The 23,225-nt window shown below is 38.4% G+C and overlaps 2 protein-coding genes across 3 annotated transcripts; both read left to right on the top strand.

Annotated features, from left to right (window-relative positions):
* The first annotated feature begins 1,880 nt into the window (after window positions 1-1,880).
* Window positions 1,881-14,519, top strand: LOC122639800 (uncharacterized RNA-binding protein C1827.05c). 2 transcript variants are annotated; one of them, XM_043832777.1, is made up of 10 exons: window positions 1,883-1,937; window positions 2,155-2,257; window positions 2,367-2,481; window positions 2,962-3,017; window positions 4,527-4,574; window positions 4,656-4,753; window positions 12,812-12,881; window positions 12,971-13,081; window positions 14,091-14,172; window positions 14,315-14,519. In XM_043832777.1, exons 2-9 carry the CDS (start codon window positions 2,159-2,161, stop codon window positions 14,148-14,150), a joined length of 657 nt encoding a protein of 218 aa, XP_043688712.1. In that variant the 5' UTR covers window positions 1,883-1,937; window positions 2,155-2,158; the 3' UTR covers window positions 14,151-14,172; window positions 14,315-14,519. The 2 variants fall into 2 exon arrangements, with proteins under 2 accessions (XP_043688713.1, XP_043688712.1); XM_043832778.1 differs by lacking the exon at window positions 14,315-14,519 and having other exon boundaries at window positions 1,881-1,937; window positions 14,091-14,173.
* A 3,393-nt stretch (window positions 14,520-17,912) lies between these two features.
* LOC122640875 (lysine-specific histone demethylase 1 homolog 2-like) lies at window positions 17,913-21,319 on the top strand. The gene is made up of 2 exons (XM_043834142.1): window positions 17,913-19,686; window positions 19,796-21,319. Exons 1-2 carry the CDS (start codon window positions 18,120-18,122, stop codon window positions 20,551-20,553), a joined length of 2,325 nt encoding a protein of 774 aa, XP_043690077.1. The 5' UTR covers window positions 17,913-18,119; the 3' UTR covers window positions 20,554-21,319.
* Window positions 21,320-23,225: the final 1,906 nt, after the last annotated feature.

Here is a 23,225-nt window from a genome sequence, read left to right as displayed (position 1 = left end):
TCTCCCTACACAGGATTAGTTCCATCAGTTTCTAGATATTGACGGATTCTGTTACTTTTATGTAGTGGAACCTGAAACACCTTGGCATCTCTTTCTTTCCTATTCCTTTTCTAAAAGGTTATGGGCAAATATTGAATTCGTATCAAATCCGATTCTTCTTGATCTCATTCATCATATTTTATTGTCAGCCCAGTAATGCTGGTGCTTTCCAACACACTCAACCTAATCCCTTAACCGTTATCCACTTGATTACTAGATGGGTTAATGAGCTCAAATTACTCCATTTCCCATCACCTGAGCATTTATTCCTCCAACACAAACCACCAGCGTGGAGCTCCTCTGTAGCGCGACACAGTGTGTAATGCACGGGCACGCAGCCCAACAAGCAGACCGTCAGATGTGCCTACAGAGGACCCTAATCCCACACCACCCCCAACCTTTTTCTTGTCCTAACCAACCAAGAACCAGATTATCATCATCATTGATGGTAGTTTCTGGCATGGATCCAATGAGGCGGGTTGGGGAGTTGTTTTTCTTTATAACCATCAATTTTATTCTATACATATGGATTTTGACCATGTAGGAACTCCAGAAGAGGTTGAGGCAAGAGGAATCAAGCAAAGGCTCGACGGAGTACTTTCTTTGGGATGTCAAAGAGTAGAGCTTTGGATTGATTCGCAAGAATTAACTGATTGTCTTATGGCAATAAAAGATAATCATTGGCCCTGGAGCATTTATGCTATCCTTATGACATTTTTAGACCTTATGACCTAGATTCAATCTGTATCTATTATTAAGAAGCATAGATAACTTATTCAACACACTCATCTTTTAGCTCATAATGTTAGAATAGGTCATATATCATGTAAATGTATGAACAATGTTACTCCTTTGATATTCTTAGGTAATAAATTATTTTTCCTTAAATTAATAAAGAAAATCCAAACCAACTAACCTCTTTCCTGACTTTGATTTTAACTACAATTTCAATAAAAAATAATTAAAATTTAACATAGAATCTTAAAACATAAATTAATAAAATCCTAAAATATCCTATTGGATCAAAGACCCAACTTTGGATCTGGATCATCCCCATCTGGTGTCCCCAATGGATTTGGGACGGTCTAAGGAAGTGTTACTGTACTTGCCCATTTTGCTTAATTATTGCTAGCACGATTAGAAATTGTTAACCAACCGACCTATCGATAGGTAATAATCGTGTCCATGCCTGACCTATAGAAGCCCGACTCCCTAATCGACGGTCACGATGCAAAGTGATAGGATTGGTGTGGCTCAATCAAGCCTGATGAACCGAAATAAATTGGTTTGGCTTTTTTGGTTTCAAAACATGGAATCTTTTGTCTGCTCGGTTCTATTTCAATTTCATACCTAAAAGTTAAACTGAACGGAATTACAGATTTTCAAACGGAGTAAGGAACAAGATAAAATTAGATTTTTTTAAAAATTTTCAATCAAAGGTGGATGATAAAATCTATTCTTTTTTAGTGTTTAGAAAATGTTTGGTGGACTATGATCCTAACAAATATGGGTTTTTATCGGTGAAGATGTAAAAAGTAGACACAAACACTTAAAATAGGATCTAAATCGAATTTGGAACCAAATTAAAACCCACTAAGAAACCGAATACAAAACTGAAACCGAACCGATCGAACCAAGTAAAAGCGATTTTGGTTTAAAGCCCGTGTTCCTATTATCGGTTCGGTTTGGTCTCTACATTGTATTTGAACTGAACCAAAACGAGCCGTTTGCCTCCCTCTCGGTCCGCCTGTACATTGTAGGGCTACAGCTTCCCCTTCTTTAACTCTTAAAACTACATCACCTCCCTCTGTTCCTTTTCTTTTCCTGCTTTCTTGCTGCTTCGGAACTGATAAAAAGTGTCCGCAAAGGAGGGGAGAGGCGTTAATAGGAACAGGAAGGTAAGAACCTCTTCTCTTTTTTTTTTTTGTTCGTTTGCATTATTTATTGTTGTTTCTGCCGTCTCTCCATTCTTCGTTCCTCTGGAGATGGTTAGTTTCTGTTGCAGGTTTTGATTATATTCACTTGTGAAAACTGTATTTCTCTCACTGTTCCCTTAAGCTCTCATGTGAAAGACTGTAAAAATCATTTTTCCCCCCCCTTGTAAATTGGTTGTAGGAAGATGCGTGCCAAAGCAAAGAAGGATATGGTGAAGAAAATAAAGAAGGCTTCGTCTCAGTTACGTGTTTCTAGTAAAAAAAGTGAAGATGCTGATTTCTTGGTATGTCTTTTTTTGGCCATTGTCTGTGTTGAAGAACTTTTTTTCTGTTCTAATTTTATTGATTCTAAACTACTATTATTATTTTTTTCCCCCTGTTTGAAATATGAAGCCATTAGAGGGCGGTCCTGGGCGGAAATTGCCTGATCAAGCACCAGTTGATAATAATGCCAAGGTCTTATATATTGGCCGGATACCTCATGGTTTTTATGAGAAGGAAATGGAAGGTACAGTTTTGTTTCTTCTTTAATTTGATTTGAGGAATTACATTGTATTTTATGTGAGATATTGTATTTTAGGTGATATGTTTGATGCATAGTTCGAAAAATCATTTCTTTTCGCCGAAATACTGAAATTCGTAGAAACATTATATTTTTTTTTCTCTGAGTTTTGCTTGGCCATTTTGGGGTGCAAAAGGCCAAAATGGCCGAAATGAGTGAAATACTGAAACAGAATTACCTAAATAACCGAAATTTTAATGAAACGGTGTATTTCTTTGACCGAAATGAGCGAGATTCCAAAACGAAATAACTGAAAATTTTTAAATTTAGGTTGAAACATTGTCTGTTTTGGGTTTCGACGTTTTGTATGTTGTCTTGGGGAGTTTGAAATATTTGAAATTTCTGCGAAATTTTGCCTGGTTTGATGTGGTGTACTGGAGTCTCATTGCTTCTATTTCTCTTTAACTAGATAATTTTTTTTTGCAGGGTTCTTTAAGCAGTTTGGTACAATCAAGAGACTAAGGATTTCACGGAACAAGAAGGTTCTACTTAAAAATTTATCAATCCCTAACTTTCTCCTTTATTTATCTGTTTTTTTGGGTGAATATATTTTGTATATACGTATCTTCAGGATTCAAAATCAATCTTCGTGATGTTGGGTAAATATTTTAGCTTTTGTGCAATTAGTACATTTTAGTTGTTTCAATATGCACTTCCATTGATATCCTTTGGTTTGATGATCTTCTAGTGCCAAAAATGGGGAGAAGAAAATGTCTGTCGATCTGTCCATGTCCCTTTATAGAGTATTTTTTCTAGTTATGACATGAATGTTTGCATGACTGTTTCTATTAGATGAGGCATCAGGTTATTTTTTTTTATCTTACGTGTGTGTTCTAGACTATGTAGTCGAAAACTGTAGATTTTATTATTATTCTTTTTTTTGTATTGGTATGAGCACATATCATGGAAGAATCTGCTCAGTTTGTAATTGTTGACAACGAGGCCGCTACGAGATGCTTCATTTCAGAACTCTTTAACATCCAGGAAAGGCCTGGTGAAACACTTCTGTATACAATTGTACTTTCAATAACATCTAGCAGTAAAGTGGAATAGAAAAATTAAGAAAAACATACAAACACTAAAGATGAGAATTTATATGTTTAGGCTGTTAGGCTACATCCGTTGGGTGATGATGCCTATTCTTCACCATAAAACTCACGAGCATACTAAAACACGTGAATTTATATGTTTAGGCTGTTAGGCTACATCCGTTGGGGGGATGATGCCTATTCTTCACTATATAAGGTATTAAGGTAAACACTTGATTGCAAAACATGGAAGGCTACATCCGTTGGGGGGATGATGCCTATTCTTCACTATATAAGGTATTAAGGTAAACACTTGATTGCAAAACATGGACATGTGTTGTAGGTTTCAGGTACGATACTAAACTATATAGTTTCTAAAGAGTTTTTTGCATTCAACTGGAGAATATGTCCCCGACAGTGAGGGCGATTGTTGGATTTTCTACCTCATCCTGGGAACAACAGAATTTAACTTGCAAAATCCTGCAAGTATGGAAAACGATGGAATGGGGTTCCCGATTTAATCTAAATTTCTGCTGCAGGAAATGCGGGAATGCTTAAGCCACTAACATTAAAATTCCACTAGGTTGTTCATTCTGACCAAGATTCTAATTTAAAGGTGAACTCATGAATGTTTCTTGTTGGATACAAGGGAAACATTAGAGGATGTCAATGTGAAGGAATGGTGGGTTGAAGCTTACAAATCCAGTAACACTTGCTTTCATTTATTCCCATTGAAAACTCTCATTTTCTGCTACTCGCCTACTCATGAATATAGAGGTACCAATTAAGTTGGTTCTTCCATATTTATGCAACCTAAGACATCCGCAAAGATATTTCTCTTTCTTACAAATGATGCATAAACATGACTTCAAGCTGAGTTTCACTATTCTTTCAAACTTCCATGCTTTCAAATTTTTGGTTTGTTACAGAATATTGACTTTCTTTTGGTTTGGTGTTCGACAGACAGGAAAATCGAAGCACTTTGGTTTCATCGAATTTGAGTCTCCAGAGGTTGTACTTATTTCAGCCATGTTTATTATTCTTTTTTCAGATTTCTTGTCATTGTTCTAACGTACTCGATGTTACATGCAGGTGGCAAAAATTGTGGCTGAGAGTATGCATAACTACCTAATGTTTGAACACATGTTACAAGTCGACCTTGTTCCTCCAGAGCGTGTTCATCCGAAGTTGTATGATATTCATTTTACTGCTATATTTTTAAGCAATTTGATGGACATGAAAAATTAGGTGGAAGAAAATGAAGGTTACATCACATGATCTATTTTACCAGTGGTGATCAAGGTTCCAGATTTCAGTTTTGAGCCTGGTTTCGACCAAGCTTGAAACCAAAATGTTTCGACTAAAACCGAAATTTCGGTCAAAACCTGAACTTATTTTCTGAAAACTTCTATTGTTGGTTTCTAAGGGCCAAATGGCCAAATTAGGTCTTGAAACTTCTAGGACACCCAATTTCAGGCCCTCTAACCATAGTGGAACCCTTAGATTATAAAAAATACACCCAAAATGGTAGCTTGACTTCGGAGCCTAGGTTGGTAGTGTACCTTGTATACATTCTCTAGTATGGCCTATTCCACAATGTTTAGTACTAAACACATAATTCAAGTAAACAACTTAAATATGTATTAGGAATGAATAGACATCAAATTATACAACATTTCGTAATTCATGCATCATACATCGTTTGTAATAAAGAGTCACATATATCGTAGTCAGCAATAGTACAATACAATCAACGAGTCACTCCTATGCCCATTGATGTAGGGCTAGGTCAAGGATGTCCTAACAACAATTGAATGGCTATGAAACTATAGTTGAAGGAGACCATTGAATGGAGGATTAACATACTACAAGGAGGATTGGATTTGATGGCTGGATGTGGAGTTATAAATCCTTGAATGTCTCAGCCAGAAGAACACAGATTCACAGTACCACAGGGTTATTCTGCCTTCAAGTCATCAACACACCATAGGGAGCGGATGATTCGATCTGGAGATTTAAGAGCTTAAGGGCTGCTGCTTTAGAACACTAGAATAGAAGAACCACCGGGGAGAAAGTTGCAGTTTCTGATGGAACTCAATGGACCAACCTTCAGTGGATCAAAACAGCAACTCAGCAGTAGATAACAGAGCTTTGAATGTCTCTCAGATGTTGGGTATATTACAGAACAATAAAGTAGAAACTAAGAACTGATGGAGAAGAAGAAGAGGAAGAAGAAAGAGAGAAAGGGATATGTTGGTCTCTCACAGCATGGGTCTCTCTCTCTCTCTCTCTCACACACACACACACATGCACAAAGCAGTCATTCAATGACTGTCAAATTGTGGGAGGCTAGGAATGCCTCCACCTTTATTTATAAATTGCCTAATAACAAAAATAGAAACTCTCCTTGGCTAATAGAGAGATCTAAATAAAACTTGCTAGGAAATAGAAACTCAAAATAGTCATTAAATAGATTTTTATTTCAATTTCGGATTTGGAATGATTTCTATTTCAATTTTGGATTGATTTCATGAAATAGTCAATAAATAGATTTTTGGTCAAGAAATTGAAATTGTTTGGATTGCATAAATCTGAAATATTTAAAAAAAAAGATATCTATTTGGTAGTTCAATTCGTCGGAATAGATTCTCTCTTTTCCATTGTGATGGAGTTCTCAATGTTGCCTTGGCCGCTGCTGCCTTGCTGCTACTACCCTGCAAGTGTCAGTGACTGAAAACTTAACCATAAAGGGAATGAGATTGTAATAGGGTTGGGCTTGAGCAGTCTGCACTCAAGCAAAGACTTGACATCTTGGAGTGGGTTAACGTCGTCTGTCTCTGTGCATGATGCCCTTTGGTTTCCAAAATCAGTGTTGGTGGTCAGGGAACTATTTTGAGGGGGTGGGATGGTACCTTGCACAGAAATCACAATTGCATTGTTCATTGAAGCTAACAGCGACCCAGAACAAGATAATGCCAAATTTACCTTTGCTTGATTGGGTGTGAATTTGGCCATTGGAGAGAAGAACATACATGTTCTTAGTACTTGCTATTACTCAAAAGTCTCCTGCACGCGCAATCCCTCACCAAAGTTGAAAGGCTATGACCATAAAACACTAAAGTTAGAATGGTCTTAGAATGGGCTTGCTGTAATAATTCTATTGGTTTCATGCAGGCAACCCACGATTATGATGATATGTTCTGGAGACAGTAGCATCCATCCCCCGCGACTTAGCCTTAGTCGTTGCAACATCTCCACCACACTAACTCATCGCATCAGCCTCACCACAGCCCCTGTGCACCAACGCCCCAAACATTAGCTTCCATGCACCGCTCCATCAGCATCGCCCAGCCCCCATCATTGCAACCAAGCTCAGCCATTGTTGTCAAGGCGTCGCCTAGTCGTCCAGACGCCTTGGTCGACTTGGGCACCTTGGGCGCCTTGGCTGCAGTTGGTGTTGCCTTGATTTTGAACCCTCTCCAACGCCTTGGATCGCCTAGACGCTGTGACAATTATGAGCCCAACATTGCCCAGGCCCCATTGTTGCAACCTTCTTCAACCGCTGCTACCCCTGCCAATTGCCCAACAAAACCAACCCCATCTGCAAGCCCGCGCACCATAAACCCCTGCAACTCACATACAGCCGCTCCGCATAGCAGCAAGATCGTTTTCTCCCTACCTCTGGTGGCAATAACCAGTGAAAAAGAGGGAGAGAGAGGATTGAAGAGAAAAGGGCTAACCATCTGCCTCTACTGTGTGTCTACGTTTCAAGTCGAAACTCGAAATACTCTCTCACATAGTAGTAGAGTGTTATTAAATGTAAAATGACAAGTATACCCATGTTTTTAGCTACTGTTCATCACATGCTAATTAGAGCAGCACAAAATTGATAGGAAGCAATTTCAATTTTGAAATCGAGACAAGTCTTCTACTATTTCACAATTTCAATTCATTTTAATTTCTTATAAATAAGGTGAATAAAGCATACCAAATAAAGTTTGAAGTTTGATGAGGCCCAATCGACCCAATTGGACAATCTTAACTGCATCAATGGACCTCAGACCAATCATCTTTGCCTCAAACTCTTCAATGTAATGTAGTTGGTGGCAAATTGAAATTAGTGTCAAACCTCACCAAATCTCCACTACACTTCTGCCTCAACATCCGTAAAGCGTATATTTGGTTGTAGATGTTGGAATATGTAATCCAGAATACTGTGGGGGTATTCTGGTCCTTTTGTGGTAGATTTATTCTTATGATATTCGGATTAAGTTGCTGCTCTTATAGAGTCAGCTAGTTAGGGGTAATTATGTCTATTTCAGTCCCTTTGTAACTTTCCCCTCTATTTATAATAGAGGGGCATACCTATCAATGAATCTAAGTCATTATTTTCTCTCATTCTCTCTTTCTAACCTAGATCAGACCTGCTCTGATACCATGTTAGCAGAACCGTGTGTTAGAAAGAGAGAATGAGAGAAAATAATGACTTAGATTCATTGATAGGTAAGCCCGTCTATTCATAATAGAGGGGAAAGTTACAAAGGGACTGAAATAGACATAATTACCCCTAACTAGCTAACTCTATAAAAGCAACAACTTAATCCGAATATCATAAGAATAAATCTACTCCAAAAGGACCAAAATACCCCCACGGTATTCTGGATTACATATTCCTACACTCCCTCTCAAGCTGGATTATACATGTAAGTAAAGGAGGAGGATCCAGTTTGAGGGGGAGTGTTGGAATATGTAATCTAGAATACCGTGGGGGGTATTCTGACCCTTTTGGGGTAGATTTATTCTTATGATATTCGGATTAAGTTGTTGCTCTTATAGAATCAGCTAGTTAGGGGTAATTATGTCTATTTCAGTCCCTTTGTAACTTTCCCCTCTATTATAAATAGAGGTATGATAGAGGGGCTTACCTATCAATGAATCTAAGTCATTATTTTCTCTCTTTCTAACAACGGTTTGTATAACAGTAGACAATGTGGTCACTTGTCTTGCCCGCTCGACCATACCTGCTACCATGGATCTCTTCCCCATGTCCTTAAGCATGAGGTCAATGCAATGGATTGCAAATGGTGTCCAAAAGCGGTGGTATTGGCGTAATGCTACTGTACATCAATTTCTCACCTACCTTTTTAAAGTTGCTCTTGTTGTCCGTGACCACTTGGACAATGTTCTGTACCTCTGCCTCCTGTACAACATCTTTCAACAACTTATAAATATGCGTTGCATCCTTTTTCTCCTTGGATGCATGCATAGATTTCAGAAACAGTCTTACCATCGTAGTAGACCATGAAGTTCATGATGGACTATCTAGTAGGTCTAGTCCAACCATCACACATCACAGTCACTCCATTGTTCTCCCATGTCCACTTCAATGTATCAATGTAATCTTCCATCTCCTTCTTTTGATGGGGCAAATAGACATTCATTAATTCATATGAAGTGGACCCCTTCACTGCTGGGCCAGCCTTCCCTGTAATGTCAAGCATAGCCTAGTAGTATGGTCCCTGAGCAACATTAGCTTGGATGCTATTAAAGTAGAACTTCAAAAAGGCATCATCAAGTTTCCCTTTCCAGTCACCCAAGACTTGTCTGCTATCCTAAGTTCTAAATAGCAGAGGATCTTGTGGTACTGGACTACTGGTGGTGGGGGTGCCCTCACACTATGATCTCCTGGAAGGCAGCTCCCCCCTGCCTCTGTTACTCCTCTTCTCCCCTGCGGGCCTTGCCTCTAGTTCAGCTGCTCTAGAGCCAGAGGACCAGCTCCTTTCCCCATCTCTTCTCTCCTGACCCTCTCCACCTGATGTGAGTCTTGGCTCGCTGCCTGAGCCTGCTGGAATTGTCTCCTCTTTGCCTCTGTCTTGAAATCAGCAAGCATGTAATCACTATCAGAGTCAACAGAGTCAACCCCTGCTGCTGTTGGGTGTCTCTCTCGCTCTTCCTCCTCAAACTCCTCTCTTGCCCTTTGCATTCTGTCCTCCTATTGTCTTCCTCCCTTCAAGATTAGCTACGTGTCAGGATGTATCATTTATTGGCATTTATCTTTGTATTTTTCAGCCGTCTGTGTATGCCCATGCACCTCCTCTATTCCCTAGATTTTCAAAGCTTAATTTGGCCACTTGGCAATATCTTTTGGGTTGAAACATGACATGTAGGTAGGAGATATTGGGGTCTACCCTTCCACAAAATTTGGGACTCATCCGATCAGCTACATGGCAGATATTTGGGCCATTGAGATAAGCTTATTTCAGTGGGCTGTTGAGGAAACTTTTCATAGTTTGAAGAAATCTAAATATATAAAAGCCAATACTAAAATTGGGTGAAATCTACCACTGGTTTTTTTTTTGGGGGGGGGGGGGGGAAGGTAAGGATTGTGTTTAGTTGATCTTGGATGCTATCATACTGCTCCATGGGGGTGTCAGTTACATTTTATTTGGAGAGAAAAAATAATGACATGGGCAGTGGCTAGCTGGGTGGATAATTACTGATCCTGAAGGAGAGGTTTTGGCTGCCAATTGATAGTGTTAGTAGCTGAAAAAGGTATTTGATGGAATTAGATAAGCAGTGAAGCTGGCCTTTGGGGAAATATAAATGACATTTGGTATTACATATCTCTAGTGATACCAAATGCAGCCAGCCAGCCGTAATGTCCATCTCATGGGAAATTGAAGAGAAGAGAGAATTTGTTCAATCGCTTATGCAATGAAGCCTCTGAAAAATTGGTATTGTAGGTACTTGATATTTTTGCTCAGGTGGTTTAATAATTTCGGAGAAGATTTAGCATTGTACTGGCTGATCTTAGATGCTATGCTCCATGGGGGTGTCAGTTACATTTTATGTGGAGAGAAAAAAATTATGACATGGGCAGTAGCTAGCTGGGTGGATAATTACTGATCCTGAAGAAGAGGTTTTGGCTGCCAATTGATAGTGTTAGTAGCTGAAAAAGGTATTTGATGGAATTAAATAAGCAGTGAAGCTGGTCTTTGGGGAAGTATAGATGACATTTGGTATTACATATCTCTAGTGATAACGAAGGCAGCCAGCCAGCTGTAATGTCCATCTCATGGGAAATTGAAGAGAAGAGAGAATTTGTTCAATCGCTTTTGCAATGAAGCCTCTGAAAAATTGGTATTGTAAGCACTTGAGATTTTTGCTCAGGGGTTTGATAATTTGAGAGAAGATTTAGCATTTAACTGGCTGAGTAGATTTCACCTGCTGTAGATGATTCCTATGCTTCTATGGTTGTTAAACTCCTCAAATTAAGGTGGGGGTTTGAATTTCTTTTGGTTTTGGAAGATGGATCAGGGAGATTCCAATGAGGCCAATTTCCATCAGATCCATTGTAGAAGCATACAACTCAGCAATTTTATAGGATCCAAACAGATCCTGAAGAGGTTTTTCTATGAGTATTTGGTGGAGTATGGTTTCAGAAAGGGATTTGATGATCTGGATGAAATAACGCTAACATTTTATTCGACAGCTTCTTATGCTTTTGTATCACTAGGGTTTGATGTCATGAATCATGATTCTCCTCATTTGGTCAAACTAGAAAGCAATCTTTCTCGAAAAATCTTGTACATCATGTTATTTACCTGGTCTTGGTTCTTGAAGAATAGATGGCATTTCCTCTGTGCAATAATATGACCTCACATTTATCATAAAATGATGCAGTTGCATGTCCATGGCTGGACCGACATTAGCCAATCTGGAAACCCAGACCGAGACCAGCTAGGTTCAAATTGGGATTCTGGTCCAATATGTGTTGGTCGGGTTATTTGTAATTTGCACTTTATTTTTTTTCCATATTAGGGTAGTTAGATACGTAGGACAGTAGCTCTTTATTTGAGTAGTTTCAGGCATGAAGTTTTGAGTTAGAGTCTTTCTCTCTCTTTATATTATGATTGTAAACTCAACAGTTATGCAGAGATTATTGACTGAAATTCGAAAGTGAGTTTATGTTCACGTTTTGTGGGTTACGAGTCAGTGACCAGGCTGGTCGATTATCGATTCTCTCGTTTTCTTCCATCTCCTTTCAATCTCAGGTACGATCTAATCTCTTTTCTCTTCTTCCCTGTTTTGTTTCTGGTCATCACTTGCAGCCCTACTTGGTTGGATCAATCTTCTTTGATCCTTCTCTCTCAGACTATAGGATTAAGCTTCCTCCCCTAGGGCAATTCAAACGTTAGGAGCTCAGGTCCAAAAGCTGCCTCTGCTGTGAGATTCCACAGGAAACCCACATCTGGTCAGAACCTTAGTGCCTGACCTGATTTCAGTCCATTCTGGTTCCTTCACTGCTTCTGCTTGTTCTTCCAACTTAGTACTCGTCATATTTGGGAGGACTAGTAGCACAGATCTTGTCCCTAAAATTTCAGGTTGAACGAGTCACAAACGAGAGAGGTTTCATTTTCGAATCGTGACTGGCTTACCGCTGGTTTCTTTTCGTTGTTTCAATGTGAGGAAGAAGAAGACACCAAGTCTTCATATTTACAAGGACAACTTTGACTATTCACATGAAGCCCTTGCTTTCATAACTTAATTTTGTTTTTTTCCCTTAGTTAAATTCCAGTCACGTCCTTTTCTTTTAAATTTAATACCCATCCTCTCCCTGACTTTGTTTGTTCCTTCCTAAAGGGTTCCGGGTTCTGAACTTGCAACATGATTGCAGAATTGCCACTGCTTCTTTATGTCTGGAATTTTATTGTTTTGTGGGGCCATAGCAACCCAAAACTAGGGTTTTAGAACCACGGTTGCATTACAAAACCATATAGGTGTGAACTTTAATTGGATAGATAGTACTAGGAAGTTTTGCTTTCTTCATTGTTTTCCCATTTATTCTTTTAGTGGTACAGGAAGATTTATTTATATTTTAAAAAATAGAGTTAAGGTTCAATATGCATAAATGTACATTGATAATGTGTTTCTTTTTGCTTCAAACATTGTGTTTAACATCTTAACGAGCATTAATCAACCAAAAAGGGGAAGGAAAAATTTTTAATTTCTAGGAACATAGGGTTAAAGCTTCAAGGGCTTTTGTGCAGTGTTCATGGAAAACAACTTGTGAAAGACAAGATGTTTAAATCTGTTTTACCTTCTATTGTAGCAGACTTATTGGAAACCACTGGTAGTTGATCTCTGATGCTGGGTAACAAGTTACCTTCAAATATTAAATTGCTCTCTCATACATGTGGGTTAGTTTTGACGGTCAGGTATGTGATTGTGTTGTCATCCTTTTGCAGATGGAATGGTGCTAATAGTATATATAAGCCATTAAACTGGACGCAAATTGAGCGAAAGCGCCATAACAAGGTAGCTTAAGCATGAATTTGACAACATGCTTTATGGAGGTTGTCCTTTTGTTCTTGTGCTAATAATGCATTATTCTGATATATGTTCAGGAAAGAACAGTGGAAGAACATAAAAAGTTGGTGGAAAGGATTCTGAAACGAAACCAGAAGCGGAAAAAGAAGATAGAGGCTGCTGGAATTGAATATGAATGCCCAGAAATTGTAAGTATTCTTTTTGTGTGTTCTGTCGCCTACTGCCCTGGTATGAGATAAATTCATAAATTAATTTTTCCAATACCAGCCATGACATGTTGACTCGATGCCAAAATTTAGTGAGCTGGCATTAAACTTGAAAAAATAAAAAGATTGCTATTGGCGATGGGGTTTCTAGGGGCTTAAAGGATTTAGGGCTAATAAACCTCAAAGTTAGCCAGAATTGTAGGATAGGAATAGAAACCAACAAACAGAGAAATAATATAACTGAGTCCACACCCCCCACCTGAGTCCTTGCACCCCCCCTCCCCACCATGGTTAGGTGTCCAGGTGTGGTGCTTCCACCATCTGGGCCCCCATCTACTCCCCACACCCCCTCTCCCTTCCTCTGTTGCCGGCTCTTCCCTTTCCATGGGTGTTTAGCCTGGAGCTCCCTTTTCGACCAGCCCATACTGCCTCTGGGTGAGGGTCTTCCCCTTCACTTTGTGTCCCCCTTCATGTGTGTTCAGAAGCTAGTTGTCTGAGTTTAGCTCTAAGGCTATCTGTTTCAGGGTTTGCTTAACAAGAATATTCATGTATCTGCAAGGTTCTGTGACCTGGATTTCCTAAGTTTGCATCGGATCAATATGGTTCTAATACCCTATAGGGATTGGCATGTGGTTTGTGTGATTACCAAAAATATGGTTCTAATACCATCTTTGTCGTTCATGAGTCTGTAATTTGGCCCTTTTCTCTGAAGGATGACAAAGGGAAAACATCACTTAGCCTAGTCAATGTATTGGTCTGTAGACCTTGTAATCAACAGTCATAAAGGCATCCAAACATTAACTTTGCTCAAATTTAGCTCTCCAATGAGGTCACACCAGTTTCAGATCAGTGAAGATATAAACATAAATACTTAAGTGAATTTTAGGTTGATTGTGTTGCGATGTAAAGCTTACTTTTTAACTCTTAAGAGTAGAGTTTCAGCGATTCCAAAGTATTTCTGCCTTTTTACATGCGGTCTATTATTACACAGGTGGGCAGCATTCAGCCTGCTCCAAAGAAGATCAAGTTTGATGATGAGGAGAGTGAATAGACCTCTGTAGTACTATAAAGAGGTATCACCTGCAGTTTACTATCTTTTATTGCTTTTCCCTTTCCAATGTTAAAATTGAGATCTGTTAGATACAGATGACACATTGCCTTCTCCCTTCTTTCATGTTTATAGTTAGTTGATTTTGGAGCCATTTGTATCAACAGAAATGGAAAGGGAAGGGCTATATCTGTAACAGTGCTCTCAAATTTCCAGTGTTATGGAGGAATAATGCATCAAGAAAGCCCAGGACAGTCGAGTTCATAGAATCATCAATCGGGAGTACAGATATTGTCATACATTTATCTAAATTTTGACAGTGGCATTCTACTTGTAGACCATGGATGGAAAATTGATGCTTGGAATTAACATTTGAGTTTTCTATTGTTTCTCGTTTAATTAAAGGTCGTATAGTTGGGATAGATTTCAAAATTTGACAGTGGTCAGGTTGCCAAAATCATCAGTGCATGGGAGAGATGGAAAAGGTCTGAGATATGGAGGATTTTCCCATCTCAAGCCCACGATGGGGAAGCCCTTTCTACAATTGATTGGAGAAAGTCTACCCTATCAGGAATTTGTTCAACAATACCCTTGATTAAACAATGTATCTTAATCAAACGTGTTATGAGCCATAGATCATGGATCTTACATGAAGGAACATGATTTATATCCTGGATCATGGATTTTTTATGATGGGTCATGATCTAGTCCTTTGATCAACGCCTGATTTCATCAAACAGTATATGACACCTTGATCATAGATTTTAATCGAAGGAACATGATCTAAAGACTCTTTGTCAAACATGATATAGGACATGGATAATGGATCTTAATTGGAGGAAAAGATTTGAACCTTTGATTGGGGATCTTTGATTATGGATATTGATCTGATTGTTTTGATCAATGATTTTGCTTCATCAAACAACATATGAGACATAAGTAATATTCGGGCTTTTAATCAACGATCTATATCCATCAAATTTTTTTGGTGGTAAACTGTTTTATATTCATCAAACACAGTCTGATATTAGGGAACTCTCCACTCATTTGTTTTCAGAGGCCTTACACCATTTTTCTAGGGAGAGTAATTGCTCAGCAAGCAACATCCTTAGTGTGCAGGACATCTTGGCATTTATCCACTCCTTGATTAGCTGAATTTTGTAATTCAGATTCTTTATGTTGGTCATGAATAAATAAATAGACTTATTTTACAAGAAAAAAAAAAAACACGATATGAGACATGGATAATAGATCTCACATGAAGGAACATAATCTAGAGCCTAGACACTTGATAAAAGATCTTTTATGATGGATCAAGTTTTGGGTTTTTTATCAACGATGTATCTTTATCAAACATGATATGTAACATGGAACATGGATTTAAATTGAATAAACATGATCTAGAGTTTGATCATGGATCTTTTATGATGGATCATGATCCAGATATTTGATTAACGAATTATTTTCGTCGAACATGATATGTGAATGGATCTAAATTGAAGGAACGTGATCTTTACCCTTGATTAGGATTCTTCTATACAGGTATTTGATCAATAACCTGCCTTCATCAAACACCATATGAGTTAGACATTGATAAAGAAGCTATATGATGAACCATGATCCAGGCTTTTTATCAACGATCAATATCCATCAAACACAGTATGAGACATGGATAATAGATATTACCGGAAGGAACATGTCTAGACACTTGATAATCAAACCCTTGATCGATGATCTATCTCCATCAAACATGATATGGCACATGGATCATAAATCATAATTAAAACAACTTGATTTGAATCTTTGACAAGGAAACTTTATAATGAATCATTATCAAAGTCTTTGATCAGTAACCTATTTTCATCAAACATGATACGAGATATGGATAATGGATCTTACGTAAAGGAACATAATTTAGAACCTTAATCAAAGATTTTTATGATGGATTTTGATCCTTGCCTTTGTTCAATGGTTTATCTTCATCGAACATTATATGAGACTTCGATAATTGATCTTATTTGAAGAAACATGATCTAGACCCTTTATGAGGGATTTTCTTATGATGATCATGATCCAGGCTTTTGATCAATGATCTATATTCATCAAACGTGATATATGAATCATGGGTGATGCATCTAGATTAAAGGAACGTAATTTAGACCATTGATCAAGGATCTTTTATGATGGATCATAATCTGGCCTTTGATCAAAGATCTATCTTCATCAAACATGATATGTGACATGGATCATGGATTTTAATTGAAGGAACATGATTTAGACTATTCATCAATGATCTTTTATGATGGATTATAATCTAGGCTTTTGTTAAAAGATCGATCTTCATCGAACTTGATATGAGACATGGATCATGTATTTTAATTGAAGGAACATGATCTATGCCCTTGATCACTTTTTTTTATGGATCTTGATCTGAATCTTTAATCAATGATTTATCTTCATTAGACATGATATATATGGACATGGATCATGGACTTTACCTAAAAAAAAATTTGATATATAGACCCTTCATTTGGGATCTTTAATGATTGATCATGATCTAGGCTTTTGATCAATGATTCATCTCCATTAAAACATGGTATGAGATATGAATAATGGATCTTACATGGTGAATCATACATGATCTAGACCCTTCATCAAGAATCTTTTATGATGGATCATCATACAAAACCTTTGATCAACGATCTATCTTCATCAAACATGATATTTGATATGGAGTTCAGAGTATTTGTGGTCTACATGGGAGTTTGAAGAGCGCACAATGTGATCTTCAGATGAGAGTCGTAACTTGTGAAGTCCGTCAATCGTAAATGCGTGCAAATGTGTTTTGGTAATTGTGTGTGTTTTTAATGTTTCTCAAATCAGGTTCTAAATTTTTTTAGGGAAGTAGTTTTTTGTCCGGGAGTATGACCTACGCCAGTACTCCCATTTGTCTATCTCTGTCCTCTCAAAACAAGGGAACAGAGGTATCTTTTCAAATGAAGAGGAGAGAGAAAGATACTCATGGGAGTGCTGGCATAAACCACACTCCCGGATAGAGAACTTTCTCCCATCCTTTTATTTTCTTTTTAACTTGGTACGTTTGAAAAAAAAAAAAAATTCAGATGACACGTACAAGATCTGTTCCATTTCTATCCCACAAAACTACAGAAACACCATAAACGTTTTTTTTTGACATTGCATACAGACCCTTAAGATTAAAGTCGATTTACTTCCTCATGGGCCCACAATCGAGCCGTTTCTGAAGTTTTTTCCTCTTTTTGGGTTTGGTGAGACCTAAGGTTCCGAAAGCCCACCACGCCCGACTGCAATTCCCTCCATTCGTTGTTTGTTTATCTAAACCGAATCACCGAGAATACCAAGTTGCCGCGGCGCTCGAGGTAGAGTTCGCCCGAGGAAAACCCTAGTTTCGGTTTCAGTTAATACACAGCGGAAATTCCGAATTTAAGTTCCGGTTTATGATCGAGAAGGTAAGAATTTCCTCCTCCGAGGCTGCAAGAATCTCGCCCTAGTTTCGTACTTGTGATCTCTTGTCGTATATGTATCGAAGAACTCCAAAGTAGTTGCTGAAGTCGATCAATCATTCGATTTCTTCATTCATTCATTTTTTCAGTTTTAGATAACAGAATGGTAAACAGAGTTTGTAGTTGTATATTTTTTCTAAATCTTGATTGATTGACTGATATGAGAAAAGTAGAGGAACAATGAAGCTTAAGATGATTCACAAGAGATAATATTGTCGCAGGGAGTAGGAAACCATGCAAGTGTCTATACTCGATAGACTGTTGTTTTATTTTTGCTCTGCAGTTGTCAAAGTTGAACACACTGTTCATTAGAGGTATGTTTGACCTTTCACGAGTCCGGAAGAGAAAATTACATAGATATGTGTTTCTGGATCGTGTGAGTTATCTGTAAACTCAGGCTAAGAAAGTAGAGAACTTCAAATTTGTTTGTATGCTCGGTGCAATCTTCTGGGATACGGGGATGGAAACTCCAGTTTCTGATGGTACTGTTTATAAGCGCTCCTCATCGAGGAAGACTGTAGGATTACGAAACTATGATGAGAATCTTATGGACGAGCTCATAGAGAAGCATTTAGGTGGCACTCCAAGGAAACGGAATAGAACAAAGGAGGACATGCAGAAAGAAACTGAAATTGAGGCCATGTTAGCTCTCTCCCTTGGGTTCCCAATTGATGCGTTGCTTGAAGAAGAAATTGAGGCACGGGTTGTGGATGAATTGGGTGGAAAAGGGCAAAATGACTACATTGTGGTGAGAAATCATATACTGGCAAAGTGGAGGGATAATGTCCGGACTTGGCTTTCAAAAGGACAGATTAGGGAAACTGTCAGTAATGAATATGAACATCTGATTTGTTCAGCTTATGATTTTCTCCTGTCTCATGGGTATATTAATTTTGGAGTCTTACCTTCAATAACATCTCAAATTCCACATGAGGGAACTGAAGGATCGGTAATAATTGTTGGTTCTGGGCTTGCTGGATTAGCAGCAGCCAGGCAACTTTTATCCTCTGGTTTCAAGGTGGTGGTCATTGAAGGTAGAAACAGGCCTGGAGGGAGAGTTTATACTCTGAAAATGGGTCAGAAGGATAAGCTTGCAGCTGTAGATCTTGGTGGGAGTGTTATTACGGGTATCCATGCTAACCCTCTTGGAGTTCTTGCAAGGCAACTGTCTATTCCACTTCACAAGGTCAGGGATAAATGCCCATTATACAATCCCAATGGGGCACCTGTTGGTGAGGAAATTGATTCCAAGGTGGAGATAATCTTCAATAAGTTGCTGGACAAAGCCACAGAATTGAGAAAAATCATGCTTGAACGTGCAGATGATATTTCTCTAGGATCAGTTTTAGAGACACTGAGACAGTTGTACGGTGTGGCTCAAAGTACTGAGGAAAGGCAACTTCTTGATTGGCACCTTGCCAACTTGGAATATGCAAATGCTGGTTGTCTATCAGACCTTTCAGTTGCCTATTGGGACCAGGATGATCCTTATGAAATGGGTGGGGACCACTGTTTTCTTGCTGGAGGTAATTGGAGATTGATTAAAGCAATGTGTGAAGGAGTCCCCATATTCTATGGAAAAACTGTTCATACTATTAAGTATGGAAATGATGGTGTAGAGGTAGTTGCTGGTGATCAAGTATTTCGAGCTGATATGGTCCTTTGCACTGTGCCTCTTGGTGTCCTGAAGAATAGGACCATAAGATTTGAACCTGAATTACCTAAAAGAAAGCTTGCAGCTATTGAGCGATTGGGTTTTGGCTTGCTCAATAAAGTTGCCATGATTTTCCCTCATGTCTTTTGGGGGGAAGACCTAGACACATTTGGCTGTCTCAACAAAGATGGACATAGACGTGGAGAGTTCTTCCTGTTTTACAGCTACCATACTGTTTCTGGAGGTCCTGTTCTTGTTGCACTTGTAGCAGGAGAGGCTGCACTTGCTTTTGAATCTGCTGATCCAGCTGTTTTGCTTCAGCGTGTTCTAAGCATCCTCAGAGGTACTACATCCTTTTAGATGACAGGTGACAATTTACATAGTTTTCTTACTTTCGAAAGTTCCCATTTTAGTGTACCTTCTAGTGTAATATTATTTGACTAATCTGACAGGTATATATAATCCAAAGGGTATTGATGTGCCTGATCCGATCCAAACAATTTGTACGAGATGGGGTAGTGATCCCCTTTGCTATGGTTCATACTCCCATGTTCGAGTAGGATCATCTGGCAGTGACTATGATATTCTTGCAGAAAGTGTGGAAGGGCGGCTCTTCTTTGCTGGTGAGGCGACAAATAAGCAATATCCAGCTACCATGCATGGTGCTTTCTTGAGTGGCTTAAGAGAAGCTTCATGCATTCTTCATGCAATGAGGACTTTGCGAAATAATTCTGGAAATTTCATGCAGAAGAATGTGGGACCATGCAATGATGTTCTCATAGATTTATTCAAGAAGCCTGATTTAATCTTTGGGAAGTTCTCATTTATATTTGATACGTCAATCGATGACCCAAAATCTATGGGGATTATGAGAGTCACTTTTGGGCAGACCCAGACTGAAATTAATGGGAAATATGGCTGTGGACAAGAATTAAAGAACTACCAACGGTCCTTAAACCTACCATTGCATCTGTACACTGTATTATCTCAAGAACAGGCACTTGAGCTTCAGTTGGTGACTGGCGGGGATGAAAAGAAATTGTCTTTTTTATTCAGGAATTTTGGATTGAAGCTAACTGGACCTAGTGGCTTAGGTAGCTTGGGTAACTCCTTAACTGTTAGCATTGCTAGTGCACAGAGAATCCGGAGCAGGAATCGTTTACTTTCTGGACAACAAAATGTAGAAAGGCCATTATTCCCAATGCATTAGTTATCAGGTGCTTCATTTGTGAGCAGTGATATAGAGATCCACATACATTCTTGATGAAAGGGATACTAGAAAACCAATGTGCCTTTTGTGCCTCAACACCTTGTATATGATTTAACCAAGGAAGTTTGTTCATCTTAAAACCAGGAAAGCTAATTTCTTGGGGTTGACTGAGGTAGAAAATTCGTTTGGATTATTTTGGTGAATCCGACTATGAACAGATTGGTGGTTTGATCTGAAATCCATCTGCTGACTGCGCTATCCATTCTCCAAAGCTGTGGATATTTGTGTAGCAAATATCTCATGTAGAACACTGCATTTTTCTATTTGGGGACAAACCAGTAACAGATGAGCACCAAAAGTAGTTCTGGAGGGAAGCTTGGTAATGTCTGATTATGTATTTTTTTCAGCTCCCATAGATTTTATTTTAGAAATTCATTTATCCCTCCAACATTTTGTGCTCTGGGATGTGCTTTCTGTATGTGTAAGTTGATATGTATGAAATATAACATTTCTTTGGAACCAAGACAGCTCTTTTTTTTTTTTTTTTTCTCTCTCTCTTTTACAGGTCATATGACTTCTTAAACTTAGCTGATGTTGAAGATTCAGAATGATGGAGAAGATTTAATTCTTGTACGTTTATATTGGTTTCCCTCTGGTTCTAAGTTCATGGAAATCACTTTGGTTTTAGGATGAAATAGTGGTATTGGTTGCGATTCTGTTGAACCATGGAGTTTCGTTTGACCCCCTAAATACTTGTGATCTCTTTTTTACAAGATGCAGAGGCCCCACACCCATGTGTCCATATAGAAGACATGTACTGTGGTTATTCTCCTGCTCTTTCCTGCACTGGATCTTGTCTTTGTTCTTCCTCCTAATCTTTTCATTGATATTATTAGAGTAGTTACCTGTAGACAAAGTTTTTGAGTTACTAATTATTGATGTTCTTGTTTGTTTGGACTTGCTCTAAAGAGGTTTGATTACATTAGTGGCTCAACAGTGGTTTTTTTTTTATTGAGTTTGGAGTTGTTATTACTCAGAAATTAGGGAAAATGTAAACATAACTATGCCTGGTGAGTTTAATATGAAAGAATCCTCTCATATATTGCTTCATGTGGGCCTTGAATATTATTCTTTTCCTTAACTGAAAGCCTTGGATTTTTTTTAATAATTTTTGAGCAAGTATTACTTTTTGGAACTATTTGTGGCTAGAGCTACATGTGCTATGAAATACTAATTTTGTTTCTTAGTCTAACAAATTTCTTGCTTGAATATATTTCTCATACAGGTTTCCTAGATGTAACAAAAGGGTGAGGGTCAGTTATTGAGAAGCCAAAGTACCAAAGAAGAAGAAGAAACAACCAGTTTCTGGAGCCAGCTAAAGCCTGCGGCCAGAATCTGGAGCTTCCTGCAGCCTGGGGTTCTGGGTTTTCTAGAATTGCCAGAAATCCTAGTATCTCTAGGATTCTGAATCCTAGTTTGTTATGGAGTCCTGTTTTGAGTATGTTTTTCCTTTATTATGTCAGAGTCCTAGTTAGTTTAGGACTTTGATCTGTCCAGAAATGACTTTTTGAGTCTGAGTGGAGGTTACACAACTCTATAAATACATTCAAGGGGCTACAGCCTTCCCATCGATTTTAAGAAATAGAAGCTTAGCTGTTGTTCTGGTTCTGTGGATTTCAGGCCATACCTCTGTGGATTCAGAAGTGAAGACCTGGTGGATTCCTAAACTGGTATCGTCAATCCTTTTCTCTCTTTCTCTATCAAGTTTCAGGTCAGAATTCGTAACTTTCCTATCCTGTGGTTTACTATTCTGCCAGATTTTTTAGTTTCAGTTGTTTTGGGTTCCAGTTACTGAATTGATTATCCAGCCATCATTTCCTTTGATTGTCTTCTGGTTCTCAGATTTCAATTTCTGCTTAAAGCTCATAATTACCATTGATTTTCTGGTTTCCTAGTTCAAGTCAAGTTCTACTTGTTTTCCAAATCTGTTTTACTTTGCTAAAATCTGATTTCAGTTCACTATTACATCTTTAATTTAATCATTAACTGAGTTCTGTTTACAATCTTCTGAAATCTCCCATTGCTTTCACAGTTTTGGAATTTTCCCAGCTGAAGTAGTTTTGCTCTATAACTTTAGATCTTGCTGTTAGAATTAAACCATACTTTTCACGTCTTAATTAACCTTTTTTTTCGTTCTTTCTGTTTTGGGGGGGAGGGGGGGAGGGGAGTAATCGATGATTAAAGGTTTTTGAAAATTTAGGGTGATCCCTTTGCATGCATTGTCCTCTGTTGTTACATGAAATACAGTAAATGGATTCACTTTATAGGCATTGTCTTCATTGAATTGGCCATGCCTTAAATGTTCTATTCTTCCTCATTTTTGTTCAGCAACAACTCAGCTTTATCCCAACTAATGGGGTCAGCTACATGGATCCAAGCAAAGACAAAGACATAAATTAGCATTAAAAGAAGAACATGGACAAGACTAAGCATAACCCTCCTAATCGATCCCTCCAAACAGCTCTATATGAGGCCATACATGGGGCCAGGCCCAACCTACGCATGTCTTTCCTCACTAACTCTCCTAGGGTCATTATAGGCCTGCCCCTAGCTCAATTGGATCCTTCAATTTGAAACAAATCACTCTCCTGTATAGGTGCATCTCAAGGCCT

Source organism: Telopea speciosissima, chromosome 9 (assembly GCF_018873765.1).
Source record: "Telopea speciosissima isolate NSW1024214 ecotype Mountain lineage chromosome 9, Tspe_v1, whole genome shotgun sequence".
Taxonomy (NCBI): Eukaryota; Viridiplantae; Streptophyta; class Magnoliopsida; order Proteales; family Proteaceae; genus Telopea; species Telopea speciosissima.
Note: the sequence above shows the minus strand (reverse complement) of the source record. Positions and strands in the feature narration are given on the sequence as shown.

What these genes read in the sequence shown, in the direction of transcription:
- LOC122639800 (XM_043832777.1), top strand. Translation starts at nt 2,159, where the DNA reads ATGCGTGCCAAAGCAAAGAAGGATATGGTGAAGAAAATAAAGAAGGCT. An exon ending in GAGCGTGTTCATCCGAAGTT is followed by an intron (nt 4,754 to 12,811) that starts GTATGATATTCA and finishes ATCCTTTTGCAG; the next exon opens with ATGGAATGGTGCTAATAGTA. An exon ending in AATATGAATGCCCAGAAATT is followed by an intron (nt 13,082 to 14,090) that starts GTAAGTATTCTT and finishes ATTATTACACAG; the next exon opens with GTGGGCAGCATTCAGCCTGC.
- LOC122640875 (XM_043834142.1), top strand. Translation starts at nt 18,120, where the DNA reads ATGCTCGGTGCAATCTTCTGGGATACGGGGATGGAAACTCCAGTTTCT. An exon ending in TGTTCTAAGCATCCTCAGAG is followed by an intron (nt 19,687 to 19,795) that starts GTACTACATCCT and finishes CTAATCTGACAG; the next exon opens with GTATATATAATCCAAAGGGT.